General features: G+C 42.5%; 1 protein-coding gene across 1 annotated transcript; it reads right to left on the bottom strand.

Annotated features, from left to right (window-relative positions):
* Positions 1-1,328: 1,328 nt before the first annotated feature.
* olfml2bb (olfactomedin-like 2Bb) lies at positions 1,329-17,907 on the bottom strand. The gene is made up of 9 exons (XM_061731984.1): positions 17,539-17,907; positions 16,207-16,479; positions 15,951-16,058; positions 13,371-13,526; positions 13,033-13,231; positions 12,429-12,905; positions 9,909-10,085; positions 9,155-9,351; positions 1,329-2,552 (listed from the first exon to the last, which is right to left on the bottom strand). The coding sequence occupies exons 1-9, from the start codon at positions 17,773-17,775 to the stop codon at positions 2,163-2,165; spliced, it is 2,214 nt and encodes a 737-aa protein (XP_061587968.1). The 5' UTR covers positions 17,776-17,907; the 3' UTR covers positions 1,329-2,162.
* Positions 17,908-20,722: the final 2,815 nt, after the last annotated feature.

Raw genomic sequence — 20,722 nt, 5'->3', positions numbered from 1 at the left:
CCAAAAACATCTTCATGTCTCAAGTCTATTGTACATGCTGTCTTACAAAGAGCCTAAACTAACAGGATTGGCGTTTTTACAACTGCACTTTGAAGATAAGTTCAAGTCCAAATTGTTCATCTGTGATGCATCAGTTAAGTTTAACAAACAATGGCCCACCGTGACTCAGAGGTCTGTGGGTGTCAGCGACACTCAGGGTTTGTGGATAGTGGAGCTTCAAATTACAATCAAAGTACAAAATGAGCCCCTTTGTTTACTGGACATTGCAATGAGTGGACTAACACTGGCACAAATGCTACTTTACAGTGTAAACAGCAGTTCCTGTTTTCGTGATTATAAGAACCGAGCTTACTCGTCAATAGATTGCACTGAAACCCAATGGGACATACTCATAAACAGAGTGTTTGTTATAGGCCCCTATCTGAACATATAACATTCATTTGGCTCATTTCCATTAGCAACAGAGGACAACAGAGAACACAGTCAAGTATTTTCCTGGTACCAACCACAACCTAAAGCGGCTCAACTTGTCTATGAATCTTTGGTGGTTCAAGGGGCCCATTGGCCCAGCTGAACTCTGATTGGCTCCCTGAAGTTCCCTTGTCCTTACACTTGTCCTTCCTCTGTCCAAGTGTCTACGTTCAAACAGTAAGTAGCACTGATGGGCCTAACAGGAACATAAGACGAAGGTTTTGAACCATAGACAGTAAAAATAAAGGACAAAGCATTAAATCCCGTGACTTGTTGGTTTGTGAAGAACGGTTATGAAGCCTCTTCTCTTTTTTTTGTACCCGCATGCAGCCACGTTGCCCAGGAAACCGACTCGACACAGGACTTACAACTTGGCGCAGGTTTTAAAAAACTGCCAGCCATCTAACTTCCAAGTTAAAGTCTATGAACATCTACCGGTAATCAAAATGTAGCAGTTCCTCAATTGACCAATGGGGGCCGGATCCAATAGGATCAGTCCTCCCTGATGCCCGTAGACCTGTCCGAATAATGACTGAGCTTGGAACAGCAGAGATACAGGTTCTGCAGCTCTGGCAGCACTAGTTTCAGATGTTTCAGTAATAAATTATGATGTCTGGGCAGATTTGGTTAGAATGAATGTAAAATAATATTGATTATCTTAGGTCAGAATGAGCTAAAATAGCTATCTGTGACTGACATGAGGTGGTCCAGGTCTCTTCCTTCCAACATTTTGCAACGTGATGCTATGCAGAACGAGGAAATAAGTTGTTGGGTAGAACTAGCTATACAGTGTTTGTGTTATTTTGGCAATATGTTGTGATATTTTAGGCTGGAAAATCCCACCAGGAAAACTGTGACATGCTCATGATGCAAGGCTGCATACATGTTGTTTATCAAGTTTATCAAGCAAATTCAAGAGTTTAGCTTTCAAAAATGAGAGAAAGTTCCCAAAGCAAGCCAGAAACCAGAGAAATGATGGCCCAAACTTCATAATTTATTCACTTGGAGGACTAGTCCCTCTTTCTTGATGAAAAATGTCAAGATGCTCCAAAACTGAACATCTGGAGCCGTGATACAGTTTTCCGGGTTGGGATACATTTTTGAATCTGCTCTCTCAAAACAGTAAGAGACTGATTATATTTCATGTCAGCAAAAAGAAGTGCAGTGTTCAGATCTCAAAACATTAATCCCTTTATATTTGACATTTTTGTGGCTGCACTTTAGTTTAATTCCATAATATAGTTACTTAAAAGATTGTCTTTATTTGATGTCAGTTTAAAAACATTAACGACCTAGTTTTGTCATTAAAAAAAATAAAAATAAACAAAACAAGAGTGGTATTGGTTTAGTACTTGGTATCGGTCGATACCCAAAGCCAGGTATCAGGCTTGGTATTGAGAAAAATAAATGTACATGAACATTATGTATTATGTTACATTCGGTGAACTTTCTGAAGGTGCAGGTAAATAACAGGAAAGGTTTCATTTGTATGTTTCTGATTTCTCACTTGAACAGGTGTTGCTCTGGGTTGCGTGGCAGAGCATCAACTGACTGATCCACAGTCATTTGGAAACAAAACACCCAAGAAAAATCTGGTCACTCATCTTATTTCTTCAGTCCACTTTTCTTTTTCTTCTCTTTGACACTTCTAACGGTTGAACCATGTTGATGTAATTGTGTCTTTCATGACCCTAATAAGCAAAGATGACACTGTACATCATCTGATGTCCATTATCCCATGCGTACAGTTTCTTGTCCAGCGGGCAGTAGGCCAGCTGGGAGGTGTGGGTGTGCATGTTTGTGATGGCCAGGCTCGGCACGGTGTGTGTGAGCGTGTGCGTGTCAAAGGCGTATGTCACGTTGGCATAGTAACGCTCTATGCTATCCACTCCGTACAGCACGCCACATACCAAGAAACTGTTGCCATAGCGACCACGACGGAGACCCGTACGAAAGGTTCGTATTGGCTGCAGGTCTCGAGGATGCAGATGGATGAGCAGGATCACTTCCTGATGGAAACCCTCCGTGTCCAGAGCCGGGTAGAGCAGCCACAGGCCCGACTCATCCACAGCAAATTCCACCTGGAAAGTTAAACAGACAGTAACTTGCAGAGGACAGATATCTGCATGTCTTGGGTCTCACTACAGATACAGTTTTCATTACTCTTGGGGCCTGATTTACTAAAGGTTTGCGTGCGTAAAAACGTGTGCAAACTTGACATCACCCGCAAACCAAAGTGCCAGCTGATCTACTAACAGCGTGCAAAGACGACTGCGCCTCTCAAATGAGCAAAATAGCACACGCTGTTCATTTAGTACTTTTGCCCTGATGAATAATCAATATGGGGCGTACCCGCCAGAAAGCGCTAAATACTGGGAGGGGAAAATGCAAATATGTTCATTTATCACACGCAATGAGATTTACCAAGGCTGAAAGTAATTGCGGGGATTGTGATTGCGTCTGTATTTAATACGTTCAAAAGGAAGGTGCTAATCTGCCCAGCATTACGCACCGATGGCTGCTGTTATTGTGGCAAGGTGGCGACATCGGCAAAATCAAAGAATACGCAGAGAGAGTCTTTATTCTGCTGCATGCTATTTTAAAAATGGTTGCATTTCGCTCATGGGTAGAATAGCCACCATTAAAATGATGGTTTTACCAAAAGTAAATTATTTTTTCTCAATGATACCATGCAAACCCCCTCTTTCCTGGTTTAAATCGTTGGACTCATATGTATCAAAATTTCTGTGGAAAAATAAAACTCCACGTATTAGTTTAAAGACATTGCAAAAATCCAAAGAATATGGAGGTTTAGAATTACCTAATTTTCAGTATTACTTCATAGCCAGTAAGTTACAGTATATTGTAAAATGGTCAAAAGATCATCCTTTAGATAGTCAATGGCTGGACTCAGAGCAAGTGTTTTGTAATGAACTAGAAATCTCAGAGTTACCATTTATTAGTCAAAGTATCAAACGTCATCAATGTTTCAAAAGCATTAATATTAGCACAACTTTATCAGCTTGGTGGGAATTTCTTAAAATAGCTAAAATTTCACTTTTTCCATGTGACCGTACACCCATATGGAACAACCCAGACATCGTGAAAAATGATAAAAAGATGGTTAACTTCGTTCAATGGAGAGATCAAGGAATACGGTACTTACAGCACGTAATTGTAGGAGGACAGTTTGTACCTTTCAATACACTTATTGTTCAATACGGAGTTAGCAGGAATAAATTTTTAGAGTATCAACAACTTAAGGCAATAATAAATAAAACATACAAAATTAGCCAATTAGATTTACAACTTCCCGCTAAGATAATAGATTTATTGAATCTAAGCACTTTAAAGTTGTTATCAAAACTCTACAGGTTAGTGTCTAAACTGGACGATTCAGTCTCTCTCCCGATCTCTAAGTGGGAGGCGGATCTCTCTCTTAATACCGACCAGTTTTCTTGGTCACAAATATGCTTAAATACGTTTACTATGACTAAAAACCCAAACCTACAACTTATACAGTACAAAGTTCTTCATAGAATACATTATACTGGACAAAGGATGTTCCAGATGGGCTTTGTCACCTCTAATATCTGTTCACAGTGCACAGAGAACACCCCAGATAATTATATGCATGCTTTATGGTTCTGTACACCGGTACAGAGGTTCTGGAAGGAGATTTGTGAGGATTTATCCACATGGATCAACCACAGAATCCCAGTATGCCCCACGGTATGTATATTAGGTCACCTGGGAGACACTCAAATAGATCCTAATTGGACACACCGGGTTCTCACTGCCTTATGTATCGCAAAGAAAACCATTTTAGTAAATTGGAAACAAAAATCCAGTTTATGTATCAACCATTTTAGGAATCTTTTATCAGATCATATTAGTAGTGAGATAATGTCTGCCTCCACTGAACAACATTCGGCTGAATTGCACTCTCTGTGGTCCCCGTTTATTGGCTTCGTTACCTAGTGGGGGCGGGGGGGTGGTGATCTCGTAGCCCTTGGGGTTGGGGGTCGGCTTGGGGGGTCTGGGGCGCGGGCCTCTGGTGGCCCCTGGGGGGCGTTGGGGGGGGCCGCGGGGCCCTGTCCCTAGCCGGTGGGGGCCTTGGGGGCCTGTGGGGGGGGTTGCCTCATGGCGGTGGGGGGGGGGTGGCTGGGGAGGGCTCGGGCGGGGGGCTGTGGCTGGGGCGTCTCCGGGCCTCCCGGGGGGGGCGGGGCCGTGGACGTGGGGGTCCCACCCGGAGGGCCCGGCCCTGCCTGGGTGGGGGGTGGCTGTCTGCGCTGGGGGGGCATTGCTGCCTTGGTCCTCCGTCGCTGGGCGGGGGCCAAGTGCCCCTGCGGATGTGGGGACTCCGGGACCCTTGGGGTGTCCGCCGGGGTGGCCTCGGGGGGGGGGTGGGGCCGGGTCCGGGGAGCGGGCTTCCCCTGACCGGGGGGTGCACGGGCGGGCGCGACGGCGGGGTGGCACCATTCCCAGGTATCTATGTCTTATGTTGTCAGTATGAATGGGAGGATGTTGGACCGTTTCCTCCTCCGTCTGGGGGCTCCGGCGGCGCCGGGGGCGCCCTTGGAGGTACGGTGGGGCCCTTGCCCGGCTCGGGGGGCCGGCCCCCGTCTACTGGACGGCCGGTGGGGGGACGCGGGTGTCTTATCAGGGCCGGCTTTGCTGGTCCTGCTTCCTGGCTTCGGCCTCCGCTCCCCCTCTTGCCCCCCCTACACGATTCATACGCACATAGGCGAAAGGCGGGGGGTCCGGGTCGTGGGGGGCACTGTCCCGCGGGGCCTGGCACTCCCCGCCTCACGGTTTTAACAGCAAAATAGACACTGCACATTCAACACTTAATAAATACATTTGACAAGGACACGTAGTTCGGGAGGGGGGGGGGTCTGTGTCAATCGATACTTGGCCCTCCCTCCTCCCTGTTTTTATGGCATTAATCACATGCACTCAACACAAGGGGCGGGAGGGGGTCCCACATCACCCGCGTTCCCTCACCGGCCTGGGCCTGGGACGGGTGGGTCGGGTTACCCGGGCCTGGCGGGGCCCGCCGTGCAGCCTGGGGTGCCTTCTGGCGGTGCTGGATCCCCCCGGGGAGGGGGAAACGGTGCGTGATTGTATGTCTGTGTCGGTGAGAATGCGGTATGGATGGGTCCTGCCATGGAGGATTTGAGCCTCCATTGGCAGGACATCAAAAACTTAATAATTTATCAATATTATATTATACAAAGATGGTTATTATTATTAGTATTATTATTAGTATTATTATTAGTATTATTATTATTATTATGTATAGTCCTCCGCCGCCGGGTGGGGGGGGGGGGCCTCGCAGGCGGTGGGTTGCCTCCCTCCTACTTCTCCCCTCTGTGGGGTTGCCGGTGGCCTGGGTTCCGGGCTCTTCCTTGTCGGCCTCTGGTCTCGCGGGTGGCGGGGTTGCTCCCCCCCCTCCCCCACTATAGATACACTTCAGGTGGAGCTTTGTTTGGTTTATTACACACACACACACACACACACACACACACACACACACACACACACACACACACACACACACACACACACATATAGTAATTTAGTCACACGCATACACACACACACACACACACACACACACACACACACACACACACATGCATGATCATATACATACACACACACACACATAGACATACACACTGGCTTGTTCACCTGCATGCTGGCTCTCTAGTTTTTGGGTTTAGGTAGCGGTAGCGATAGCTTAGCTCAGACTGCGATCAGATCTCAAGATTTAGGTCGATTGCTGTTCGTGTTTTGGATGACTCCGTGCCGGTTTCGTGCTTTGTTTGTGGTTTTTTTGTTGCAGATTTCCAGTGCTTGACGTGTGTCTCCGTGTGTTCCTGCTTCCTGGATTGGCAGTGGATGTCGTCACCACCCCCCCCCACCCCCTCCCCCCCCCCAAAAAAAAAAAAAAAAAAAAAAAAAAAAAAAAAAAAAAAACACTGGGTTTGTATGTGTATATTTATGTATGTGTACGCATATGTGTGCGTATATATATGTATATATTACATATAGTAATAATGCACATATATACACTTTTGGTTTCTACCGTCATGGTATCAATCAATAATATGTGTGCAGACAAGGTAAAAAAAAAAAAAAAAAAAAAAAAAATGGTTGCACAAGTTTTATTAAAGGCCACTTTTTCTTTAGTTCTTCGCCTTATATCTTGCCACCTTCTTTTAACCTCATCTGCCGTTCTTTTTGTCTTTCCAACTGCACTTATTCTATCGCAGATTTTCTCCCATGCTGTAGTTCTTGAATGTGTTTATTTGCCTCTTCCACTAATATCTCTAACTCCAACTCGTCAAATTTCATTTTGCGCTTGCAACTATCCTGCTTTCCATCCAGACTCTCCATGGCGCAAACCGTAAGACACGCAACACCTTATTTAAATACTGCGGTATGCACCTGTTATCAATTGCGCAAGCATTCTTAGTTGATCACCCGCAAAACAACAGCACGTGCAAACTTTTTCAGTGCACACGCAATTTAGTACTCTTTATTTAGGATCTTAGTAAATCAGGCCCTTGGAGCTTTAATTAATGCCAAGTTATCCCAATACAATATTACATTGATTAATTGGAGCATTATTCAATGTTTGCCAAAAAAACTAAATCTGCCGTGGTACATTTCAAATTCAGTTTGATTCTGGAGCTAGTGATTGATATGAGACAATATTTCCATTCATATCAGATTGTAGTAGATAAATAAAATCACCGTAGCGAACAAGAAGGGGTTTAGAGCAAATCTTTGATACAGACCCACCTCCATGCTGAACTCTGTCCACCTACAGCACACCTCACCACTGTCCTGCAGCTTCCATGCATGTCCTGGGCCACTAACATACTTCTCTGTTACTCTCCTGCCATATGCTTTCTCAAATTCTACGAAGGCACAGTGCTCTGACCTTCTCTGTACTATCCATCAACATCCTCAAAGCAAATATTACATCTGTAGTACTCTGTAGTGCCGTTCACAAATGTTCACTTCTGCTCTGAGTCTAGCTTCCATTTTATGGCTCATTTGTTCCTCTGTGGCTGCCACAACTCTGCACGTCTCCCTGGTTCTTAAAAATCAGCACCGCGACACTTCTCCATTCCTCAGACATCCTCTTACTCTGAGATCTTGTTGAATATCCAAGTGAAGGATTTGACCGCCATCCCTCCCAGACACTTCTGTTTCTCCTCAGGTCATCAGGGCCAACTGTCTTTCCAGCTTGACTCATCTTTGCTACCACAGAGGTTTCTTTTTAGCAGTGATCATATTCACCTTGGTGGGAGTAATGGTATCAATAATACTAATAATTTTACCAGTACATTCATCCATAAGCGCATTAACAGAAGGAGGAGGAGTGATGAAGGAGTAGATCTGAATAAACATGTCACAAGTATTTTAATCCGTGTACCGTTTCTTGATGATCTTTCTCTGGATGCTTCTGCTGACATTAATAAAACATCAGAGTGGTGAGGCAGAGGAACATCTGTCACCATAACCTTACAGATGTTCAAACCTTTGGACATTATTAAGTCAAAACAATGTCCTTTGTTGAGGGTTTTTTCCACCTCGCGTGTCCTGAGGGTTTGTCAACATGGATGTTAAAATCCCCAACAACAATTACACAATCCAGTCATCTGGAAGCACTTCCTGACCACCCAGAGCCTCCCAACTCCTCTCTGGGAAAAACCACACACAATACTCTCCCTTTTTCAGCTTCCAGCACTTTATCATCTGCTACTTTATCACTACTTTGCAGTCACTGATCTCCTTCAGGTTATGTTGTTTACACAAGATATGGGCCACCTGGGTTCTCCATTCTTAAGTCAACTTCCATTCCTGCCTCTTCTGGAAGAAAGTATTCACACAACCATTTCCATCCTTTTTGCAAAGTCTACCACCATCCTGCCCTTCTGCGTTCCTATCCTGGATACCAAACCTGTCCAACATGGCCATCAAAGTCTGCACCAATCATCAGTCTTTCATCTCAGGGGTATACGTCATCTATCTCACTCCACAATTTCTCTCTCTTCTAACTCACACCCCCCCTGTGGAGTAAAGCCAGTAACAACATAAAACACAACACCTTCAGTTAATAGTTTGAGTCTCATCTTTCTTTTTGGCATTCTTTTCACCTCCACAACATTCCTAACAAGCTCCTTCTTCAATATAACTCCAGAATATCCACCTCCCCCCTCTAACTCATATCAACCGACTCTAGCTTTTCCTGTCATAGTCCCAACATTCGGGTCCCTACTCTCAGCTCAAATTCCTTCCCTCTTTTCCCTCTGCCTATGGACATGGACATGCCCGACAACGATAAGCTAAACCCACTGGGCAGTACACGGTTGCCACCAAACAACAAGCACACACAGTTTATAGCTATAGGTGAACATGTTGGAACATTTACTTCCTACAGCACAGTCAAACTGGTTTTCAGGGGCTAGTGGAAAGAAAAACTAGACCTAAAGGAGAGTGAATTTATCACTTACATGCATCAGGTGAACTAAAACTCAGGAAGTAATGCTTAATAACATTATATGTGTGGTGATTGTGCAAATGGGCAGATGTTTTTCAACACGCACGTCGCACACAATCAACATAAAGGGTAATAGGTTACGGTTTTTAACAATAGACTTACTTCACTCTGTGTCCTGTGAACCTGCTCCTCCAGTATAGCATCATGTAACGTGGTCCAGGCAGACACGTATCTGTGTCTCAGGTCGTATTTGATGATATCTCTGCTGAACGCACGGTTGTAGTAGAAAGCTCCGTTGAACACCACATGGCCTGTTCCAGTGTAACTGTAGGGCAGCTTGTATGTATTACTCGCCTGACCTAAGCAGTGAAAACACACAGAAAACACACTTAATGATACATTTAATGATAAACATTTTTTACAACAAAATATACACTTGAGTATATTGTCATTTCAAAATTTTAAAAGGCTTTCTCCTGGTAATACTCAAACCTCTCAGGTCCCGTCAAACACAGCTTTACTGTGGTGTCTACACTGACACAGAGATGACACTACGATCATTATCAACAGACCATAATAATATAAGCAAAGAAGCCAGATGATTTCAGTCCTGCCACACAAATATCTAGGTGTTTAAAAAGTGCCGGTCATTGCCAACAGCCTCAGAGATACCTGAAACAAATAAAAAAGCTTGCAAAATATTGATGAATAAGTACAATAAAGATTAAGAAATACAAGAAACTGATTAAAAATACAGTTATCAGCTTTCTAGGCAGATTTTTCTCATAACACTCAAAAAAGCCTTAGAAAGCCATTTCTTTCATTTGCCAACTGTGAAAGACAACTCAGATTACACACAGCTAGATGGTTCCCCCTTGCTGGAGGCAGTGTTTCATTTTTATTCTCTTCTACCTACCTGATTTGAAAGTCTCCATGTCTCGGAACTCCAGCAGACTGTTTCCATAGTGACCATTAGTGAGGTAGATGACGTTGCCATGGCCACGAGCATCTTTCATCCAGGTTCCTTCATTTAGGCCGTAAGTGTTCTGCTGGATTGGTTCAGAGATACTAGCTACTGTGTCTTTACACATTCCTGTAAGAAAACACAACAGGTGACACTGAATCCAGACCTGCAACATGTGGATTCATGACCAGTATTTACAATATATGACCTAATAGGCTGAAACTTTACAGCCAGGGCTGCTTAGAGGTAGAGTAATTGATGCCTGGAAAACATGCAAGGACAAGGCGAATTTATAGTATACACCCAAAATGCTAAGCTTTGGTCTTCCAACCTCGATCAAAAACCATAACCGGCGACCTTGAGTGCCATGAAAGGCGCCTAACAAATGAAATGTATTATTATTAATATTATTATTATTATTATTATAACTCCATAACATGCACTAAGCAGTTAACTATCATTGGCTACAAATCTGATATAATCTAGCCTTTTTTGGTGTACAATTTAGCGTAACTGCAAGCTAAAGGTGAACAGTGTTCTTCATCTGAGTAATAAGACATCAAAGCACCTGTACCACATATAATATGATAATAGAGTAAAAGGGCCATTATCTGTCTAACAGAAACATGGCCAACCATGGCCAGGCAGATTAGTATGTTCTGTTTCATTAAGTGCTGCCATCTGTGGCATGACCTTAAAAAGGCGGTTCATGCTCGAAAACCCTTCAATGTGGCTGAATGACAACAATTACTGTTTTTATATATTGTTCTGCTTTGTTTAAATTTTAAATTGTGTTTTATTTTCTACTATGTGATGTTTTAATGCCTCTGTAAAGCACTTTGAATCACTTTCTTGTTGAATTATTGTAATGTACAAATAAACTTGCCTTGCCTAGAGGCCGCTCACACAAAGGACTATTACAATAAAAATAATGATGTGAACGTTGAAAGACAATTTTTTTGTCATGAAAACCCACACTGCACCCTCCAGCTTCATTCAGCCTCCAAAAAGGTCAGTTTGATCATGGCAACTTTGCACCAAGAAAACAAAATAGGAAACCAGAGGTGGAGATGTTTGCGACATTCAACATGACAAATGAGGAGAAAGTAGAATCTACCACTCTGTTATTGCAGATGTCTTCCAGTCGCTTTTGAGGTTAATTCTATGCATTTAGGAGTCAATATCAGTTGATAATATCCTGGTAGCTGTTGGAGGATATCAGTAAACAACAAGCAAATTGGTGCTTTGGCGGTAAACTTATATTTCTAGTTATTTTTACACTTCTTGGTGGTTCCTCCTCAGCTTACTGGGAACTTCTCACTTTATTTATAGCCACTTCCTCCTATTCAGGGTCACATGGGTCTGTTGTTGCCTATTTCAGCTGTCTTTGGGTGAAACGCAGCGGTACACCCCAGACCCCGCTGTGGAGGAGCAATGGCTTTAGTCCCAGAATCGTAGCTTTTCATGCACATTTTGAGACTGTCTGTGGAAGCCAGAGTACACAAAAACAAAAAAAAACAAGCCCAGGAAGAACATGCTAACTCCACACAGAAAGACCATGATTTAACCCTCTAGGTGTGAGGGAACAGTGCTAATCATCAACCTAACAAGTAGGAATGGGCGATATTTTACCGTTCACGATATACCGTCAAAAAAATTCCCCACGGTAAGAATTTGTCATCTCGCGATAAAAACGATAAATTCCCGTTGATGACGTTTTTGTGTAACAAACATGGCGGAAGGCGGATGTGAGAGCGAGGAGCTCATTAAACGAGGCTCCAGCTCCGTTATCTGGAACTGGTTTGGATTTAAAAAGAGTGACGAGGAGCAAACATCATCTATTATATGCAGAATTTGCAGAAACAGAAGGAAATGGTTGTTACATTTTGATATAACGTTTGACTATTAGGAAAAAAAATTGCAATAGTATCTAATTTGTGGCATGTTCCAACCACAGGTTAATTTGCACAGTTTATTTATATTAGAAGAGGTCATCACTGATTGGATTTTATTTTCAGTGAACTTTTATTTATTTGTCCTGTTTCTTTATTTATCAAGTTATATTTTTTCTACTTTGTGATTTTATAAGCTAAGAAAACTTGTTTTGGGGGCTCCAAAGACTGAATGTGGTGATAGATTTATAGTTAAAAAGGTGGAGTTGAATTGGTATTTTTTTTTAAATCGTAATTTTTATCTTTATTGGGATAAATGGCAGAAATTATCGTGATACATTTTTTAGTCCATACCGCCCATCCCTACTAACAAGATGCAGGGGAGCGTCCCGTAAGGACAAGTTCTCCACTTCTGTTGTCTGAGCAATAATAAAAGCAGGTTTTTATCTCTGCTCAGTTCTTCTGCATCCAACGCATTGATAGCAACAATCTGTCATTCACTGAATATATCTCACAGAGCTTGATGGTTGTCATAGTCATAACATAATCAACCATCAGTGCCTCTTCAGTGTAACCCTACCAGGCTTTTTGGTGGTCTTCGGTTGGTCAGCAGGACTCTCCGTCCAGCTGAGTCGACTTCTGGGTTTTGACTGGGGCAGTGCGGTTGGGGATTCATCAGCCGCTGCACTGACGTTGGTATTTGAAGGTGAGGTCATATGCAGGGTGACAGGCATGGTGGGCTGGACGGTTCCGGTAGATGTAGTTGGTTGGGATGTTGATGTTTCTTTCAGAGTAGTCAGGGTGAACTCATCAGCTGGTTTGACGGTAGGAGGAGGTTTCCTGGTAGGAGGAGGTTTCCCGGTGGTTGTGGTGATTTGCGTGCTGGCTGTAGAGGAAGCTGTTGGTTGATGGTCAGGTGAAGAATGGCTTGAAGTCTTGGAGGGACTCGTGTGGTGTTCTGTTGGAGCAGGGGCTGTGTTCTTGAGGAGGAACGTCCTGGTGAGTGGCTCCTTGTCAGATATCTGTGAGTCTGCTGAGGCATTCGTGGTTAAGGTGACTATAAGATGAGAAAAATAAGAGAAAAGAAGGGACAGTCACCAATAAAAAAAATGTTTTCACCTCAGTATTTTTGCTATAAAATATGTTACTAAATGCCTTTCAAGCACTTAAACCATTAAACTCACTATTCTTTCCTCGCCCTTTCTTATGCTCTTTGTTCTCCTTGTAGCTTTCTTCCTCTGCTTTGTAGAAGGTTACGCCCTTGACGACCACACTGTTCTTGTCTCTGGCTGGTTTGTGAGTTTCTGTCTCGTTCCTCGCCGGCTGCTGTTGCTCCAGACCATCTTGCTGTTGGTTTTTCTTAACTTGACCGTCATTATTCTTCTGCAACAGAGGAGTTGGGCGTGTTCATAAATATGGACTTTCAGCTGTCAAAACAGTTTCATAGAAGACAGGGAAACAATATTGCAGCATACATATTATTTTCTGGTCTATAAGACATGGATTTTCATAAACTTAGTACCTGCTTTTGGGCGTAGGCCAGTGCTCCACTTTTCAGTCCTGCATCCACTATTTTCTTTTTCTTCAACTGAGCCTTTTTGTCTTTTTCCTTTTCTTTAGCTTTTTCCTTAACACGTTCTTTCTCTCTCATTCTTTCGGTAAGATTTTCAGTGAAAATCTGCAGATAACAAAAAAGGTGAACTTTAACCGTTGAAGCAGAAACAAGGCTCTCAGTCATATTTTTAGAAAATCATCTAAAAAAAACGATAGCAATGACAGCTGAATTTAAAAGTTGAACAGTCCCAGGGAAAGAGTGACTGAAAATCACATGGAAGAAAATATAGCACTAAAAGGTGAACTGTAAGAACGCGAGTCAGTGCTTGAGCTTACAAGACTGAGATACATGTACACATTACATATTGAGACATGACTGTGGTTTTCTCACGCACGTCTCTCGTGTGGATCTGCAAAGAAACTTCCTCACTTCCTTTGTTGAATGTTTGAAGATGCTGATGTCAAACTGTAAAGAACCATTCATATCTTGAAAGAGGTGAGGATCCAGAAGAGTTTAATCCAACACTTAAGCGCTGTTGTCTTTTGAAGACACATTTTATTCCTATTTTCATTTGGGCCTAAATCTGTTTGATTATAACCTGACAAACATCAAGGAAGACAGCAATTTATAATGAATGTCAAAACCACCTGAATTAACTGTTTGGCTGTGTGTTTCATGTAAATAATCATCTTTTTAAAAGTGGATTCATTTATCTGTGCATTTTCACTTGATTTTTATTTTTTTTAGTTTAGAGTTTTAAATTTTCATGAAATCAAAGTCAAGTTCATGTGATCCTAATGAAATAATGTGTCCCCATGTTGTTGCTTACTGAGCTAAATTTTAACAGGAGTTGTTATAGTTTATTGTTCTAGGTGTGAATTCCCTTAAATGTGTTAATACTTGAATCCACCAATTCTAAATAGTTAGTGGATAAAAGTTTGATCATGATCAGAAATTTGTGCTGTATACTCCAAACACAATCCCTCATTTATCATCTTGTTTACAATGATCGTAGTAGTCGGTTACAAATATGAATCATAAAAAACAAAACATGCATCACTGCGTTTCTTGGCACGAGCAGAAAACATGGACTTGTTTGTATTTCTATAAAGCCATCACAAGCATGATTCAGTGGCAGCTGGCCTAGCACATGGCATCAACTGGGAGCTTGTCTTATACTCTTAACCAAAATGTAGTTAGAAGACCAGATATAGATGCGGCCACTGAAAGCAATGCTTTTTCCGAGAAAAGACCAGCCAATTTCCAACCAATTTTCAGCCACTTTCCAACCAGGAAGACGTTGTTATTGTGTTGAATCTGGCACAGAATCAGTTTGAAGGTGAACATCTCATGCATGAAACAGCCGGCCATTAAAGTGTTTTTTTTAACAGTTAAGATTGCATGTATGTCTAAACAAAACCATGGCAGATGCACAGAGGTTTTTTTTTAGCAATGCATTTAGCCAACAATAACTTACTGCTATAGTTTTACTGGCGACAGGCTAACTCACCCTTTCAGAATAAGTCCCAAAACATCCAACATTAAAGTTTCCTTGCAACCACCACAGACAACCCTCCTGGCTGAAAATGAACTAAATACTGTGTGAGAAAGTGAACATCTCCACTTATCCCCCTCATGAACTTAGGATGTATGTGTTATGCAATACAAGACACTGTTTTGGGGTTTGATTCGGTCTTAAAGTGTGTCAATTTGAGTGTGGTACCCACTGCTTTTCATTTTCCATCCTTTATTTTGGCATATATCCATAAACCGGTTTATTTGTTCATTTAGTTACCTTGACGCTTCCTCTGTTTGTCTCTTTGCCACGTCCTATTGTGGACCCGCACTCAGGAGTGAGACGGGGTGTTTATATCAACCCTGCAAGGGGAAGTGGCCAAGGCGTGCAATGTAATAGATGTACTGTAATAGGGGAATTTAGGTAATTAATTCATATTCATTTATTATCGTTTTGCACACTGGATTATTTTGGTTTGTGTTATTTAGCTTTGGGCGTGTTATAGTAAAGTGTATTAGTTGGTCTTATTGTGTTTATGGGATCATGTTTGTGTGTTTGTTTGTTGGTACCGAGCATCCCTCTGTGGATGGTAGCTGCCCAATTAAAGTTATTTGGGTGGGTCCATGAAAGAGGGCTGTGAGCTGCTCACGGGGGGTGGTGCAAGGAGAAAGGGTCGCCTTGCCTCCTTTAAAATCATTTGTTGAAAACTGGAAAAAAATAAAGAACCAACTCCATCCTCTGAGCTGAAAATGGCATCTCCTGTATTTTAGTTTCCTCCTAAAACTCCAAGTCCTCATTGGGCTGATCGTGTGGTAACTCACATACCGCCATTAAGACTTTATTGTTCTCACGCTGGTAATTTATAATCACAAGTACCTGCTTCTATGTGATTAAAGCTGTGGTTTTTCAGCCAAAAGAACTATAAAAATGCCAGTCTCCTCCCAGTCTATTTCATTGTTACTCATCAAGACCAGGAGTTACATTTCTTTGTATTTTTGAGGAAAGGCAATGTATAGTTTGAGTGAGGTCACCTTCTCCATGTTGTCCACCCGTGTCAGCAGTCTGGTGGTGACAGATTGAAGCTTTAACAAATCCATCCCATACAGAGAGCCCTCCAACAAGTCCATGATCGTTGCCAGCTAGACAAACAAAACACAGGGACATAAAAGGTCAGACACAAAAAAAACATTCATTATGGGGGGAAAACAATTTCACACTTACAATTACTTCAAGGAATGATTTGGTCACAGTTGCCAAGAGAAAAGCACAGTATGTGCGTGTTTCTACCTTAATGTCGTCTTTGGTTGCATCCTGCAGCTTTTTAAACCTGTATTCTCCCTCGCAGGGGTTGACAGCTGAAGAAGGAGCCATGCAGACGCACTTCTTACAGTCGGTTCCCTTGGTGATTGTCTCCACGGTGTAAAAGGCCTGGGACGGGGTTTCCGGGTCAACGTCAAGGATGCGGCTGCATTCAGAGCGCTTGACTGGTCGAACGACACAACGACACACACAGTCTGACCCTGACGACACCGTTTTCACTTTGTCGTAATCACCCAGCAGCTGAAAGACAAGGACCCAGGATTCTTCTTTGTAAAATGTCAAGCTGCTCTCATCAAGAAGGAACTAGAGTACAACAATCTCTAATTTGAATTTCATTTGATATTTCATGATAGTCTAAGTCTCCACTTTAAAATACAAAAAGATCAAAGTCATAAAAAAAGAGAGGGTTGCAGCTTGTGTGATGATGTGCAGCTGCAGCAGTGGTGAGCTGTCTGGAAGAAGATGGCTACAAACTATTGAAAATGGGCTCCTTTTGGTTTGGAGCACTTACAGTTTGGAGGATATTACATAACCAGCCGCCAGAGGGATGCAAACTGTTGCCATAGTGTGGGAGTACCCACACACAAACACACAGCTCTGAGTCTGATGTTTCCATCATTCAGGCTCCACTGACAATCTGGAGGTTTGGATTGTGTTTAAAGGAAAAATCAAGTATTGACCTGCTCTGCAAGTACTGTGAATGCACCAATCCCTAAATCCTATATTTCATGGGAAATGATGCATTTAAGGTTTACAGTTAAAAAGGGAGACAACTTTTCTGGTGATCTGTATTCTCATGTGGTTTTGGTTTAATGATGTAGTAGAGGGAAAGTTTTGCAAGCTGAGACGCTATTTGTTACAGACATGAGCCTGAATGAGATCTCTTGGGGGAAAGACAAATTAAACACTGCATTAGGAGCATTTTTTAATACCGTAATTTGCGGATTAGGCGCACTGCATTATAAAGCGCACTGCAGATTTTTGAGAAAGAATTAAAGATTTTAAAAGTGGAAAATATGCTATTATTTAAAACCTCCACTCACTATTGAGATAATCAGCTTTTTTCCCCCTCTCATTTTAAAACAGGATCACATTCCTCCTAATGCACAAGTTTAAGAGAACAAAAAAACACACCTTCTAACATTTTAGGGTCACTAGACAGATGATTGAATAATTTAACCTAAATAATATGCAAAACCTTCCATGCAACTGTCACTTGCTTTTGAAACAGTCAACATATTGAACTACTACACCTTTGCTGAGGTTTGGCATGCAGGTAAATAAACCGTGGCGACTCACCTGGCTGATGATATTCTCCTGGTTGTCGTCCTCGTCCTCCAGCGGGTCCGCGGCTGCAGCCTCGCCTCCCCGCGGGCTGTCCTGCCCCGCGGCCGCAGGAGGAGCTGTCCTGCCGGGGCCGACGGGCTCCGGCCCCGCCGAGGGACCCGGGCTGCTGCCGGCGGCCACAGCGTCAGGGGCAGCCCGGGCATCGGTGCTGCACACCGCGCAGCAGAGCAGCAGCAGCGGCCAGCGCATCTCTATCAGCTGAGGTTGAACTGAACAATATCAGTAAACTGAAGAGAGGCGGGACTGAATGAACAGAAACTCAGGTATCAGTCCAGTTTTATCCTGAGAGTAAAGTCTTAGGACATAGACATCTAGACAGCTGACTTAAATATACCTAACTGGACTGATAGAGAGGTAGAGGGAGAGTGAGAGAGAGAGAGAGACATTTGAGATACAAGATTGCTGGGGAGTTTCCGACCAATCCCAACAGCGGTGTCATTACTGAGTAATAAACCGAGGTCCTGATTGGTCAACAGTGTTTTTTGGTCAGTTTTAAAACTACGGGGGCTACTTCACTTTAAAAAACCTCACAGTCTCTGCTGTTCCGGATTAATGTATAAAACTTTCCTTCATGGAAAACCGGCCCAGCTGTGGTTTTCAGTGATATATATTTTCTTTTTCAGGGAAAACGTAGGTATTTGCTTTCTAGGTCAAAAGGTTCACGTGCATAAGATGAAAAGAGCTAATAAACCCAACATAACACTGTTTCGGAGCAATTTTAAACTGTATGATTGTTAAACTTAAAAAGCTGTAAAAAGTATCTTCAAATACTCCTGACATGAACTTTTATAGCGGCTTCAGGCCACACCACATGTAACCGGGGCAGCAGCAGGGGATCAATCCTGCCCACACAACCTTTAGGGTGAAACAGGGCTGGGGGTCAGTCTGCCATCCAACTGCTTTTAGGGCAATCCGCTCGACTATATCGTAAAATAATTGATTGATTTAAAAAAGTTTTTGATGACTGGTTCGCTCCATTCCACCTCATCTACAGAGTTATGTTTCATGATGGCTGTACAACCATCAGTCTTTTACTGCATGCATTCTGCACATTCACTGGTTCTGTTAACGAGATTCATAAAATGTGGTCATAGCATCAAGTCACTGAAATGCAAATGCTAATACAGCAACTGCAGTAAATGTTTAATTTCATAGTAATTGAAGCAAAATGTGTTACAATGCAGTTATGAAACAGTTGTATAAGTTCACATTGACTATTTACCTGAACAATTATGACATATTTGATTATATATTTGAGAATATTATAGGTATTTAAGTAATAACGGGTCATTATATCCTCTGCTTTTGTACCCCTCCCATTCACAACCATTTCTACTGGTACAGAAAAACCAAAGCCAGTCACAAACGGGGTGGGGGCAGCTTTTATTGGATGACTCATAGTTCAAGAGCCACAGTTCAGAATAGCCGGCGACACAAGTCTTTTGTTGATAAAAGTCTCATCGCAGCTCCCCCTACATCACAAGCTTTATTCCTCTGATTCATTATTTACTTATCCAATGTTTCTTTAGTGTTCATCAGTGCCGTTTCCTGGAAATAAAAGTCAAATTCAGAAAAACAACAATAACTGTTTGTATCAGTGAGGTAAATAATTAGACTGGCTGTCGCGGCTACTTTCATGCAACTCCTGCCACAACTTCTAATTAACTGAATTGATCAACGATGTTAAAAATCAACACAGAGAAGCACTGATTTGAAGGTAAAGTCCCTGTCAGCACTAATATTGTGTGTCCCACGGGTCCTCTGAACAGTATAACAAAATCATTTTTACTGAAATAACTCATTTCAAAATAATACCAGCGATATGTTTTTAAAATATTTTGAGGAAATATTGAAATTAAATGAAACAAAAAAAGACCTGTAATTTTGCATATCAGTGAGCTGAGTTTATTTATTTCATTTGTTGTTTAACTTTACATTTATTTATTGTTTCAGAAAAAAATTTGTAAAGACGAAACATTTATTTTTATATCTTTTGAGAAAATAAAAGGGAGGAGGGCATTCTTCTTCAGATTCATTTCAGCAAACTGTTACATCATGTTATCCTTTTGTCCAAGATGCTGTTTCATGGTGTGCTGAGCGCATTCATCCTCCTTTTTATAGTAGGAAGTAGATGGTCTCCATGGCCCCCAGTTGGGCGCAGCCTTCATCCTGCTCCAGCTCCCTCTTCTCCTCTTCTTCTTGCTCGAAGCCTTGCCATTTGGGCACATATTTTAAGAAAACTAAAGGTTGGGAGTTTTGATCTTTATATCAGCTTTCATACCTGCCTCAGAAAGGAAAGCCTGGTTTTGTGTGGAGCAGATGATCTTGTACTCCACTTCAAAGTGCTGAGATGCAAAATCCTTTTGAAGGTTTGCAGTTTGAAGCTAATATGATTGTTGTGCTGTTAATTGTACTAACAGATTGTTGCAGTCAGGGCTGGGTTGGCCTGGATGGGTCAGAGAAAGAAGCTGAGCTGTGCAGCCCCGAAGGCTGCTACCTGGACTCATGGATGACCTCTAGTTGCTTGCTGTCTGGCTACGGCCTCCAGGTTGGCCTGCACCCTTTTAGCAGTAACTTTGCCCTGAGCCCTGCTGGGGCCCAGCTCTGAGGAACCAAGGCTGTGGTCAGTCAGATAGGGAAGGATCTGCTCGTTGAGGGTCCTGATGGGGATCATTTTTAAGTTTTGATTTAGTTTAAAGGGGACCTATTATGGCATCTAACACCTATTTTAAACAGGCCTTGAATGTCTTAAAAACAAGCTTTTGATTGTATTTGCTAAATAAATTAGAAATTCAGCCTCTGAGCCATGTCTGCAGCTTCCCAGTGTCTAACCTCATTATCTATGTGGGATTCTGAGTGGTGGGGAGGCTATGATAATGAGGCACTGTGCTGATTGGCTGCCTGAATGACACGATACACCACTACGAAAAAATGGCGGAAGCTCCGGTCGGCAGAGTTAGTTGTGGGCCAACCGATGCAAATTTCATTTTCGTTACGTAACGACGGGAGCAGAATCTGAACGGCTCGTAGATCCACATCACACTGGATGGCTCATCCGGGCAGCTGTACAGACACTGCAGAATTTGGTTGCTTTCCTCCTTCTCTGAGTTGGCAGGCTGAGGGGAGACCACTTTAT

The sequence above is a fragment of the Cololabis saira genome, chromosome 10 (genome assembly GCF_033807715.1).
Source record: "Cololabis saira isolate AMF1-May2022 chromosome 10, fColSai1.1, whole genome shotgun sequence".
NCBI lineage: Eukaryota > Metazoa > Chordata > Actinopteri > Beloniformes > Belonidae > Cololabis > Cololabis saira.
This window is presented reverse-complemented; position numbering and strand designations above follow the sequence as displayed.

What these genes read in the sequence shown, in the direction of transcription:
- olfml2bb (XM_061731984.1), bottom strand. Translation starts at nt 17,775, where the DNA reads ATGCGCTGGCCGCTGCTGCTGCTCTGCTGCGCGGTGTGCAGCACCGAT. An exon ending in AGGAGAATATCATCAGCCAG is followed by an intron (nt 16,480 to 17,538) that starts GTGAGTCGCCAC and finishes CTTGTCTTTCAG; the next exon opens with CTGCTGGGTGATTACGACAA. An exon ending in GAAAGGGCGAGGAAAGAATA is followed by an intron (nt 12,906 to 13,032) that starts GTGAGTTTAATG and finishes CTCATCTTATAG; the next exon opens with TCACCTTAACCACGAATGCC.